General features: G+C 30.5%; 1 protein-coding gene across 3 annotated transcripts; it reads left to right on the forward strand.

Moving 5' to 3' along the window:
• Positions 7,089–9,713, forward strand: LOC109330236 (F-box protein At5g46170-like). 3 transcript variants are annotated; one of them, XM_019564346.1, is made up of 3 exons: positions 7,089–7,359; positions 7,405–8,641; positions 9,298–9,713. In XM_019564346.1, exon 2 carries the CDS (start codon positions 7,422–7,424, stop codon positions 8,613–8,615), a length of 1,194 nt encoding a protein of 397 aa, XP_019419891.1. In that variant the 5' UTR covers positions 7,089–7,359; positions 7,405–7,421; the 3' UTR covers positions 8,616–8,641; positions 9,298–9,713. The 3 variants fall into 3 exon arrangements, with proteins under 3 accessions (XP_019419891.1, XP_019419890.1, XP_019419888.1); XM_019564345.1 differs by having other exon boundaries at positions 7,089–7,324; positions 7,391–8,641; XM_019564343.1 differs by having other exon boundaries at positions 7,089–8,641.

Genomic DNA, 13,421 nt, shown 5'->3' on the forward strand with positions numbered 1-13,421 from the left:
TCTTTGTTCGGATTGAGCGGGTGTTTTTGGCTATGTTGTGCAGTTTGGATGGGTTAAAGCCAAAAAGAGTAGAGATTAGATGCAAGAAGATGAAATTCAGTGTTTAGGCTATGCGAAGACCAATTGAAAGGCCAAAAGAAGTCATAGATGTTATATTATATTCCTATTTTTTAGATTTGTTTTGTTGGGCTTAGCCCAATATTTTGTAATTAGGATAAATAAGGGTTCTCCCTCAAAGATGTAAAACACTTTACTTTACACTTTACATTACAATTTAATTTAGAATTTGGGATTCTCTTCTACATCATGAGTGAGTAATTCCCTTTGTTTCTAGGATTGGGGCTATGCGCTTTTACATTCAATAAATACTTGTTCTTACTTCTATTTCATTGAGTGTTGTGATTAGAATCATTAAATTGAGTTTTATTCGTGTGAGTTGTCTTGCCAACATATTACACCTCTTAGATACATTGGGGAAGGACCGAGAGGTGGACTCAACTATCTGATCATTCAGTTATTCAAACTAGAATCTTAATTCACGAGAGTAGTATTAGGATTCTCTGTGGTTTCTGGAATTCACCTTGGGTTGCTATGAAGCGATTGGATAGAAAAATCCAAGTAAAGGATTAGATTGATAACAGTACCGCGAGAGTAAGTGCGACTTCAATTGAGTACACATGTCAGAGCTCGAGAGAGAATGACACATATCAAAGAGCAATTCACCCTCACAACTTAAAGTTCATGAAAAGGAGTAAAACAAGGATTTGCGAGTGTAAAAGCAGTAACCTTTATCTTGAGAACTATTCCTAAATTAGATTTCAATCCATTTGTACTATTTTCATAATTATTTTTGTCAATTGTTCAATTGTTCTAAATTCACTTTTAATTCCTATTTGAGTTAAGGATAAATTAATTGTTATAATTAAATGAGCTTTTCAGTCCTCGTGGGATCGATATTTTATTGCTTGACAACATAATCGTGCACTTGCAATTTACCCTATCAATCATCATAGAGTACCGGTCGACACGCTAGTTTAGATAATTTTGAAGAATCTTGACTTCGATTCACAACAATATCCAGAAGGTTTTGAAACTTCACAAGCAAATCGGGTAGAAGCTTGTAATCATGAAAGTGTATTGAATGCCATATTCCAACAGCTTATAATGATATATTGGTGTGGCATAAATTAATGTCCTTTACCTATTGATTTTTTTCCCAATTTATCAAAATTTTAATTGATCATCTACTCTTGTTGCAAGATGGGGTAACTTCACCCTCCAAAATCATTTTTTTTAATTGTATAGTTGCATTAATCTGTTTCTAACCTTTACTCTCAAAAGGCTCGAGTGGATAGTGTTTGTGGGATCCAAATTAAAGCATGTATCTACTAGTGGATATGAGATATTTTGAGTAGGTGAGTATGATATTATTTCTCCTCATATTTTTCAAACGCAAAAGTGCCTTTCAAGCTTAAATTTAGGCTCAACTTGCATGTAACAATTTCATATCTAGATGGGTTTTATCTCCCAGCCTAGAATTATGATTACCACTTTAGAATCATAAAAAAAAAAAAGTGGATATGAGACTCCAATTTAATGAAGTCTTAGAATAATATATGTAGGTAGTTTTTTCTCCACAAACGGTGAAGAAACTATTCCGAGATTTGAATTATAGTTGACACATTTTTCTTCTTCTAAATAATGGGTATCAATCTACTAGTGAGAGGTAATCCTGCTATAATGGGTTAAGCTAAGACAACGTTAGGCTCAAAATTAAAGTAATTAGAATTGTGTGTGAATTTATTTACTAATATGTATTGAATATTTTTGAATAAGTAAAAGATGTTGGGATTCTTTAAACATGTAATTTTGAATTCAATTTCAAAATTTACACGCTGAAAAAATAAGCTTGGGATAGTTCCTCCTATTAGACGTATCGAGGTTAGAAAACATCTATATGCTTTTCAATTAAACATCTATATGCTTTTCAATTATATTTTTAATTTTATAAAAAAGCTCATGGATGATTTCTAAAAAACAATAAATAAATTGATAATTTAAGCCATCTAGCTACTTTATAACCATGATGATTAAAAAGACACGATACTTTTTATTTCCAACATCTTTCTTTTCCACTCTTATGACTCACTCATTAGAACAAATTTAGCTAAGCTATCCTATTCCTATAATAGTTGTTAACTTGTATTTTAATTTAATATTGCTTTAGTGGTGATGTATTTGTGAGTTGTGAAGGTCGATACAATCTATATATTCTAGTTAACGTCACTTTAAGCCTAATCTTGATATAATACGTAGAAAATAAAGGATTGCTTGACTAACTTGTATTTAGAAAAGAACAATTATTTGAACCAACCACTCTAGATATATTTTTCAAATATTTTTGTTTGCAGATACTTTATTTCTTTCTTTCTCCTAATTTGTACAAATTTACTTTAAAAAAACTCAAACTTCTATTAATTTTTTGTTAAAAAATTGGAACAATCATATTAAAACTTATACTTCGAATGTAATTAACGTTTTTAATCTAGTGATGAAACTAATTTCACGTGGGATTGTACTCCAAATATACTCTCAGAGTTTGACCATAGTATCAGCTCGAAAGTTGATTAACATGCTTTGTGTCTGTACTTCCATATGAGTACGGAAATTGCAATCTCAATCACCAAAAAAACTACTAACAAGATGTTGGTTTAGTAATGTAAGGTTCAGTTAGATCCCAAGAAAACTCCTGTTCTTAACGCATATGTTACTATTAAAAAAAGTTTTTTTGATAAAGTGTGATTATTTCTCTTAAATTTTGATGATGACTAGAAGATTAAATTTTGTATAATATAGATGAGTTATGTTATTATTTAACTTTTGAGATATGATTCTATTATGATTATGTAATTATAAAATGTTTTCATAGTTCAAGAAATTCAATCTTCATATTCTACTGTTTCTTGGGCTATGATAATATATTGAGAAGAAACAAGTTCTCAAAGGTCAAACATATAGAACAAGATATAAAATTTATAGTGTTAATTTGGAATAGAGTTATAAATTCTATCCAATCTAAAAAAATTATATCATAATTTTGTAAGTTATTAAATCACACATTTCAATCTATTGCACTAGATTATGTTGCTTACATAGGTTGTGAATACTGAATATTACTTGAAGAGGCTGTGAATACTCAATTTAGCTAATGTGAATATGTGATATAATACATGTATTACTATTTTTAGAGTAATGAAAAGCCTCAACTTAAGGAACTTGAAATAGCTTAAATTGAGTGAACTAATATAAACTTTTATGTTTATTCTCTTTTTATAAACTATTTACTACTTTATTGCTAACCATGAAATATGAACTTAACCTTTCATACTTATTTATTTATTCTTCCTTATATTGCTTATTATATAAAGCTATTTTCGAAAAGATGATTTTCAAAAATAAATTAACAAACACAATTTAACACCATGTTTGCACATGGTAGTCCATCATATGCCATGAATGCTGACATATGCCACATGGTATGTGATGCCTAAATGGGATACAAATTATGCATTTCCTTATATTGATTTTAAGTATATTGATTTTTCATAGAAGATTCAAAACAATTTCTAGTATTCAAAATTTCTTTAAACTCTCAACCGACACAACAAGGAAAGAAATAAGTTATTTAATTTTCTTCTCTTTTTCTAATACTACTACCAAGGGTATTCCTTCACTCGGGTAAATAACTAATTTCTTTCGAGGTTTATAGTTGTCTTTCCTAACAAGTGTTTTGAGATCTAGCAGAACCTTCCAACACTAGACCAATAATTTGGTCTTTTTTTCTCTTTAATAGAACTAAACAAAATCCTTTTTCTTCCCCCACTTTTCTTTATTTAACTTGTTTTCCAATGCACTTATTTATGTTTGTTTTATATATCATCCAAACAAGGGAATGCTTTAAGTAGAGGATACAACAACCAACTTAGGCTTGATGGTTCCAATCCAATAATCCTTTAATCCGTTTTTTAAGAATTTGTTCTCATAATATTCGTTGGTGAGAGAGACTAAAATAATAAAATAAAAAATAAAATTGAAGGGATCAGATTCAGAAGATAATAGACAGGTTGTATTGGAAGCACATTTATAAGACTAATTTTGATCAAATTCAGAACCAGCTCAGCATTACATATTAATTCAAATCCCATCTTTTCTTGCATGAATACATAATAAGAATAATACAATATTTAAAGTAACATGATTTACTTTAAATATTTTCTACCATCATTATAATTTACTGTGAATGATTTAAGAAACTCTTTTTTCATTCAATTGTCCTAGCCAAAAGTCTTGATATCATCGTTCCAATAATAATGCTTAAATTTATTACTAAGATTTGATCATCTTTTTAATTAACCATTAATTATACAAACATTTATCCCAATATGCATTCAACTACCATCCTAAACCAATAGGTGCCGATAATCAAATCCATAACTGACTTGTTAATTAGTATGATAATTCTTCATGAGAAATACTCATTAGCAAATTTTGGTAATATTAAGTATTAGAAATTCTCAATTAAGTCATTTCAATGATCAAGTTCATATATACATCATCTATATAAAAGTTAATAAATTATATATATTAGTATTTATCATATAAACATAATCATATATATTACTTGATGATTCTAAAATCAATAATTATTTTGATAAAAATATGAATAATTTTTTTGTACTATTAAGGATATTTCCTCGCCTGTTTTAGTAAGGAACTAATCCATTTCAGGGTTCGTGACTACCCCTTCCAACAAGTGTCGCTCCTATAAATTGAATCATCGATCTTAAGAATCTAGTAGGATCTTACACTACTACACCAATATCTTCGTGATAAAGTATGTATAATTTGTTTCTAGTAAAAACAAATCCTTAATTGTAAGTTCCTTTAACTATCTAAAATGAAAAATATGAATAATGATATAATTATTGTCACTTTATTAATCTCAAATAGTTTTAAATATGTGCAGTTTGAGGTTTTTTATACTGTCAGCATATCATTCATCATTGATTTGTAATACTTTTTGAGTCAATGATGATTAATAAATCAATTATGGATAATCTGCTCACAATGTAAAAAATATTTACACTGTCAGTGTATACATATTAAATCCTCCCAAATAACGATGTAAAAATTAAATGATAAATTTTAATCTTAATCATGTACTAATATTATGTATTATCAGTATAAAAATTTATACACATTGAATATATCATTTATCATTTATTTGTATTATTTTTTGAATAATCAATAATAATTAAATATGCATCATAAATGATACACTAACATTCTAAAAAACTCAGCACTTACATATTTCCAAAGGTGGAAACATGTCAGACCAGACCATACTTTGCATTAAACAGGCCGAGCCTGTATAGCATATATGAGCCTGAGCATGGCATGTAGCCTGTTTATTTTTTTTCCAAAGTCTAGGCATGACCTGTTTAAAAGTCTGGCTTGACCTGTTAGCCTGTTTAAAAGTCTATTATACTATATTATATTGAAATAGGTGATCATGTCTATATTTAAATAACTAATATGCATACTTTTAAGTAGATTATTAATCCTAACAATTAAATTGCATTTTTGTATACATTTTTATATTAAAATTACATATATAATAACATTACTTATATATTAAAATTATAAAATATGAATATTATTACATAATATAACTAAATATGTCGATCTGTTAGGTTTAATAGGCCATTTGGATGGCCTAAAGCCTGACCTGTTAAACTAAATAGGCTTTTCAAAAAGTCTGAGTCTGGTCTGTTTACGAAAAAAGTCTGACCTAACCTAGTCTGTTATAGGCAAGATAATAGGCTCCTGGTAGGCGGTCTGACTTGTTTCCACCCCTCCATATTTTTAACAATATGACATATAGCATAAAGTCTAGATGATATTAAAAAGTCTTAACAAAGTTACCACTAATTACTCCTATTATCAATTATGTTACCTATCACTTGACTCATTGTTTTTCTCTATTTGAATTGATAATACTTCATATTCTTCCATAGGCACCCTACCCAATTAGCAAAATGTTAATCAAGTGGTTAAGACCCTATTAGATTTTTAGGATGATCAAAATGTTAATGACTTGATTTTTGTGAACAATACTTGTTAAGAGAAATAAACACACTCTGAAAGGAATTAATTTCTTACTCAAAATGTGAGAGTACCATTGATAGTACCAAAAAGTACTCATTATGCCCAATATTCTTTCACTCTATGATTGACCAAGATACCACTCTAGCCAATAATTAGGTTTGGTTGATCATTATGAGTCATATGGTCACGTTTCATTGGGCTTATGGCTGTATTTAGGTTCAAAGATTCACCGACCAATATTTATGGAGATTAAGAGACAAACATAACTCAACTTGACCCATTCTCACACATTAATCATTTCATGTGTTTATTCATTTGTGTACAAAGTAATATTATCTATTTGACCAAAATTATAAATTCAGTATTTTTTCCATCATATATACATATATGTAAATAATTAATAAAATAACTAGAAGGATTTAATAACTGAAAAATTAATTATTGTCTTTGAATATTTTTTCTTTTTATCTAATTAATATTAATAATATTACTAATAATTTACCATTATTCAATTAGAATAGAAATAAAAAATATATATAATAAATTCAGGATTTTTGAAGATTCTATAAAAAAATTCAAAAAGGGAAGGGGCAAGACATAAATTGGGTATATAAGATATATAGAAGATAAGTTATCATTTTTTATGTTAAATTTCATATTAATAATAATAAGTAAATATTGAGAATAATTTATATAAAAGAGATATACATTATATTTAATTGAATATAGAGTCTAATACATATTAAAAAGTTGTAGGGTTTAAATTTAAAAAATGATTTAATCAATATTTATGATCGATAAGGAACAAGCCTTATTCGACCCTCCTTCCCCTATTTTCACTCACACGTTTCCCTTATATGCAGTAATAGATTATGACATTATGTTAGGACACATGAAGAAGAAGATTGTAGATTTTTCTCATTATATTATACTCTCAGTCTCTTGTGTATGCAAAGACAAAACTACAACCGTCCTTCTATCATCCTAACCCATCCCTTCCCATTCCAATCTCAATTCTCTTTCTCATCCTCTTCTCTCTCTCTCTCTCTCTCTCTCTCTCTCTCTACCCTTTCCCCTTCTTCCATTTCATTTTTCACAAACCCATCCTTCACCCTTTCTCAGATCTGAACGCAACCCACTTCTCCATCCTCTCAAACCCTCTCAAATCTCACACCTTTTTAATTTATCCTATCTCTGTAACCAAACAAAGAAACCTAAAATTTTAATTTTTTGTATTTTCTCTCGCTAGAAAAATGTCATCTCTTCTCTCAGATCTATCAATGAGAATCTACCCTGAACCGGACCGGTCCGAATCCGACCACTTCGACCGGCTCCCTGATTCTATTCTCCTATTGGTCTTCAACAACATCGGTGATGTCAAAGCCTTAGGTCGATGCTGTGTCGTTTCGCGTCGATTTCACGCGCTCGTTCCTCAGGTTGAAAACGTAGTCGTTCGAGTCGATTGTGTTATCTCCGATGATGATTCAAATTCCTCAAATTCATCCTCCGATAAAACCCGCGGAACCTTCTCGAATCTCTTCCGATTAGTTTTCGGTGGAATTGTGAAACCCCTTCAAGCTTTGGGACAGTTATTGGGTCCAAAGAGAACAACTTTGGTGTCTGGATCTTCTTCGACTTCTTCGCCGCCATCGTCGTCGTTTCTAGCTGTTGGGAGCGGCGATGATGGTGGTGAAATGGATCAGGGTGGGGTGACTCATCATTCTCCCACTCAGGTTTTGAAGAATTTCAATGAGATTCGGGTTCTTCGAATCGAACTCCCGAGTGGGGAATTAGGGATTGAGGATGGGGTTTTGTTGAAATGGAGAGCTGATTTTGGTTCTACTTTGGATAATTGTGTAATTCTAGGTGCTTCTTCGGTGATTAACCCGAATGCTTCTGGAGATGTTAACAATGCCTTGTGTGGTGTTGGTGGAAATAACAACAATGGTGGTGTTGGTGTTGATGATAATGGGAGCATACCGGATTCGTTTTACACTAATGGAGGTCTCAAACTTCGCGTTGTTTGGACTATAAGCTCATTGATTGCGGCTTCAGCGCGTCACTATTTGTTGCAGCCGATAATTTCGGAGCATAAGACTTTGGATAATTTAGTTTTGACAGATGCTGATGGGCAAGGTGTGTTGCATATGAATAGGGATCAGCTTGAGGAGTTGAGGGTGAAGCCGCTTTCGGCTTCTTTGGCATCAAAGAGGACTCTTGTCCCTGCCCTCAACATGAGGCTTTGGTATGCACCCCATTTGGAGTTGCCAGATGGGGTTGTTTTGAAGGGTGCTACACTTGTTGCGATTAGGCCAAGTGAACAATCACCTAAGAAGGAAACCTCCGATGTTTCGTGGGTTTCAACGGTTTTTGAGGAGCCTTATAGAACTGCTGCTAAAATGCTGGTCAAGAGAAGGACTTATTGCCTTGAAATGAACTCTTTTTGAGTGATGCTTACTTGTTGGATCTAAAGGTAGTTCTTTTATTGTGTTGGTGCAAAATTTGTTTTTATGGTTTCTAATTCAAGTCATTGTAGAATTGGATTGTGAAATGAGTTGATATTTGAATGGTTTAGAAGCTTGTATGATGATGTTCATGTTAAGCTAATGGATTGTTGCCGCATGAAGATAACTGAAAATTGAGAATTACTAACTTAATTTTCATGATTGCCATTGTTCAAATGTGTCTTGCTGTAGAAATTTCTTCTGTTTTCGATATGATTTTCTTTTATCTTTATTCAAGAGTTCTTAATTGTTTTCACTTTAATTGTATGTTTAATTGCTTCGTAGTGATAGCCTTGTTGACAATTGTGTATTATATCATCTATGTCTGCTAATTGTTTTAGATTTTAGAAATTGTTGAATGAGCAAACACGACTTGTGATTGAAGGTTGTATGGAATTACTTCTGCCTTATATCTAACTCCCCACTTGCCGGTTAGCTTGCCCAGATTTGCTCAAGTCCTGACAGGATCTGTCTAGAATTTTCATCACTATTCTTTCGCTCTTATGTTGTGATTGTTTACTTATTTACCTCGTTGGACTCTTGTGATCTTGCATTACCTTATTGTTCCTTTTATGAAGGGTTACAGCTACAACTCTTAATTATTTGTTTGGAATTAAAATTTCAGGGAATGCAGAATCATTTGACAATTTCCTCCGTCCATGAACGAAGTGAAAGGAGAAGCTTGGTGACCTGAATAATAGCTCTCTCTGGCTTCTGAAACTGCCCCAATGTTCGAGTGGTAGTTACTAACGAGCTGCAAATGATTAACCTTTCTTGCTTGAACCGAAACAAAATGCATTTGGTGGTGTTTTAATTCGAGGCAATGCTTGCAAGAGTGCATGCCTGCAATTAGAATCATCTTGTAAGAGCTTTGAACTTGTAATCATCTACCGTTTTCAGTTTTTCATCTGTGAATATTCTAGGTATCATCAGTTTGGTTTGTCTCTAATATACTTTTCTGAAGTTGAATGAACAATGTACTCTGCTTCTGTAATTTAAATAACTTCTGGACTAGTCAATCATACAATACTTGTTCCTGCACTTGCTAATTTTTTTCTTCATTTTAACAGCTCAATAAAATAAGGTCAAGGAGTTATTATTAATTGGTATATATGTATATATAGCTTTTATAGTGTATATTTAATAATGGTTGCTGTCACACATGTGTAGCAGTTCTACTAGAGTAGTGAATGCTAGGGGTAATTTGCATGAGTATAATATCTATACATTGTCGGTACGAAGATTTATATACATTCATTTGTATTACTGTGTGAAGAGTTAATGATGATTAAATATGAATGTTGGATGATGAAGTCACAGTGTATCGATCTCATATATCATCCGTGTTAATGGATGGTAATTGATGATATACTAAGAGGTAGAGAAGGTTGGTTTATTAAAAGCTCACATGGTATCTTGTTAATGGTTTTGATTATTAGTTATTAGTTAATAACGTGTCAAAACAGCAAGCATGCTGGCTTTAATATTGTTGAACATGGTCCCTCATGTATAGGTAGTGGACTTCAATACAAGACAACATGGTAGTTGAAAAGTAAAATTATAGTACATATTTATATACTTTGAAGCATTTATGTTAATCATTGGGGGACAACTCTATTATTTAAATTAGGGGTTTGTTTCATCTCATTGTTTAATATCTATTTTTTGAGATGTATTCTTAGCCATGAAGATATGATACTAGCAATAAAGAATTGTTGTAGAGTCCAGGTTGTTGTCAAGTGAGTAGTGTATGATTATCATTACTTTATGTAAGAAATTAGAAATGTGTAGCTGGCTATTTTGTTGCAAACTCAATTTCATTGTTCAAATACTCAATTTTAAAATCGACATGACCCACGTCTCTTCTAATGAGAAGGGGACAAAGGGTGGAGAGCCAAAAAAAAAATTATACTTTGGGTTTTGTCAATTTCTAGTAATTTAAGTATAATGACTTTGTATTGTTTCTCTCAATTTATGTTTTTTTATCAATTATATAAAGAAACTATAATGAATAATACAAAGCCCCTTTCGTAAGAAAAAGTTAGAGAATCTAAATTCCCTTAATGTGCAATTGAAGATAAATTTATTCAGCTGTTTCATTCTAAATGCCAAGGACACATTCAGAAAATTATAATGATCTCCTTGCTAGGCAATTTCAGGATTTTTTTTTCCTTAGCCAAACTTCCATCATGCACACCTGTGGGAAAAAATTTGGTATATATTTACCCTTATAGATAATATTATTTTGCACCCTCACTTATATGAAATGCACTCGTATTACTCATTTATTATATTTTGATGTATTTTGGACGCATTTGCTTCCCCTATTTCCGGGACTAAAAATCATCCATCCCCTTTTGTACAAATTAAAAAGTGTTATATAATTAAAAAAAAATCATAAAAATAGAAAATAGTTCTTTTATATATTATATTACTTAATAAATTTTGATTAGCTTACATGAAGTTGTTAGGACATAGGATCTTTATTAATTTCTCTGTACTACATCCACCATTGTTTATAATGTGATCTTATATGATACGGAAGACCACTTCTATTAAAATACTAAAAGTAGATTCCCTTTTGTAAACCATGTTAATGGATTATTTAAGTTGGAAGTATATTTGCAATCGTAAATATGCTCAAGGGCTTAGAAAAAGGCTTAAATTTTAATGGAATTTTGATAAGTAGGAATCAAACTTAGACCATGGTCTAGGGTGAGTATTTAGAATGGAAAAAACAAAGGGTTAGTTGAAGTTTTTCACCTTAAATAGGTTTTCCATTCTACTACAATATATGGTAATTCAATGCAACTTTCAAATAATGATGGTCTAAACTCACCCTATTGTATATTCAGGATGACTAAAAGATACAATGTTTGATTTCTAAAAGTGATAATTATTGAAAGAGACAATCACGTATTTTAAAAGAAATTATTTCTTTACCTAAAAAGGTTGAGGAAATACATTGATATACCTAAAAAAACCAACACCCCCAAAAGTTATATCCCCCTCTAAAATCCATTGCTTAGGAAGTTATATCCCCCTCTAAATACTTTTCTATTGAAATTGGTTTATTTGTGTAAATGAATTACAACTACACTAACTGTTTTTTAACGTTTTTTTCTGCTTCTAACCAAAATGTTTGAATATTGTTGTTATCTTGTTTTGTAAGGATAAAAAAATTGATCAGACATAAATTACACATTGATAAAATGTCATTTTCAAACCATGCAAATAGGTCGATCTACACACACAAGATTCAATTTCACCCTCACATCTTGGACATTATAGAATAGGAGGAGGTAGGTCATAAAAAATAGTTATGTTTGGTCAATTAGATAGATAGATAGATATTTAGCCAATGCCATTTAAATAATGCTTTTCACCTCAAGCTTTATGAGTTGGAGAAAATGCATTTTCTTTTATTATATTACTTTTGTTCATAAGTCAACGTAATTCTAATAACTAATAAGCATGATTAACTTTGTAGATTGAAGAAAAAGCTCACTTTTGAAAATTATCACTTTTTTGTTTGATTAATTATTTGCCTAATTCTTAAGCTAAGTTTCATAGCTTAACAGAAATTGCAGGCATTACAGCTGTGATGATATGGCAAAGGTGCTTCTTAGAATCCACCTCTATTTTCTTTTTGTTTTTTGTTCTTTAATAATAATACACATAGGTTGTTATTTTATTAGGTACTTAGCTGTTTTTGCCTCTAACTTTTTTGATTTGTCACATGAGAGGTACCTTACCTTTGTATACTTAGAATCCATGTGGAAAGATGTGTGGACTTTGTGATTCAAACACTACTATCTAGCCACCTTGCATGAACACTGCAATAAAGTACATTGGTTTAGTGATATATCGTTAGGTTCTTACATACACCAAAATATGAAGGTTCAATTTCTATTAATGATACTTGTTAGAAAAAAACAATCATACACTCAAAAGAAATATTAGTTCCATACAACATGTATGTTCTGTTTTATTCTTGGCTATTATTTTTAGGCAAAACTATTTAAATTGTTCTCATTTTTATTTTATTTTTAAGTCCATTCTATAACTTTTCTTGCATTTTAGTCTTCTCAAAACGATTTTTCTTATAACTCTTAATTCTTAATCAAAATTTACATTTTTTACATCTTTGGGTTGAAAATGAAAAAGATATACGAAATATGATTTCTATTATTCTTTTGACTACTACAAATAAATTTTAAACTCGAAAACTAATAAAAACATTTTATACAACCAATATACTTTAAACCATAAAATAACTTTTAAAAAGCCTATCTAAAGCCATCTAGAGCAAAAAATAATTATATATATATAGGAGAGATATGGTTACACTTAAGTTAATTACACTAGTTACACTCAATCTTAACCATTTATTTTCTTAAATCTAACGGACCAAATAGGTAAGTGTAATAAATAATGAGAGAGAAAAATAAAAATCTTAAATAATTTATTGCAATCACCCGTTTGATTCATTAGATTTAAGAAAATAAATAACTAAGATTGAGTGTAATTAGTGTAAATGAAACTTAATATAAACGAATCCTCCATCATATATATATATATAATATATAATCCATGCAAGAGTAGATGCGTCCAATTGGGGGAATTATATAGAACATAGAAAATGGTGAGCAAGCCCCCACATGCTAATATTTATGCCGACAAAGAGGGATGGAACCACTGAACACAATATAATTAATATGAGAAAAACACAAATGCACTCAAAATATA

The sequence above is a fragment of the Lupinus angustifolius genome, chromosome LG16 (assembly GCF_001865875.1).
Source record: "Lupinus angustifolius cultivar Tanjil chromosome LG16, LupAngTanjil_v1.0, whole genome shotgun sequence".
NCBI classification, from domain to species: Eukaryota; Viridiplantae; Streptophyta; class Magnoliopsida; order Fabales; family Fabaceae; genus Lupinus; species Lupinus angustifolius.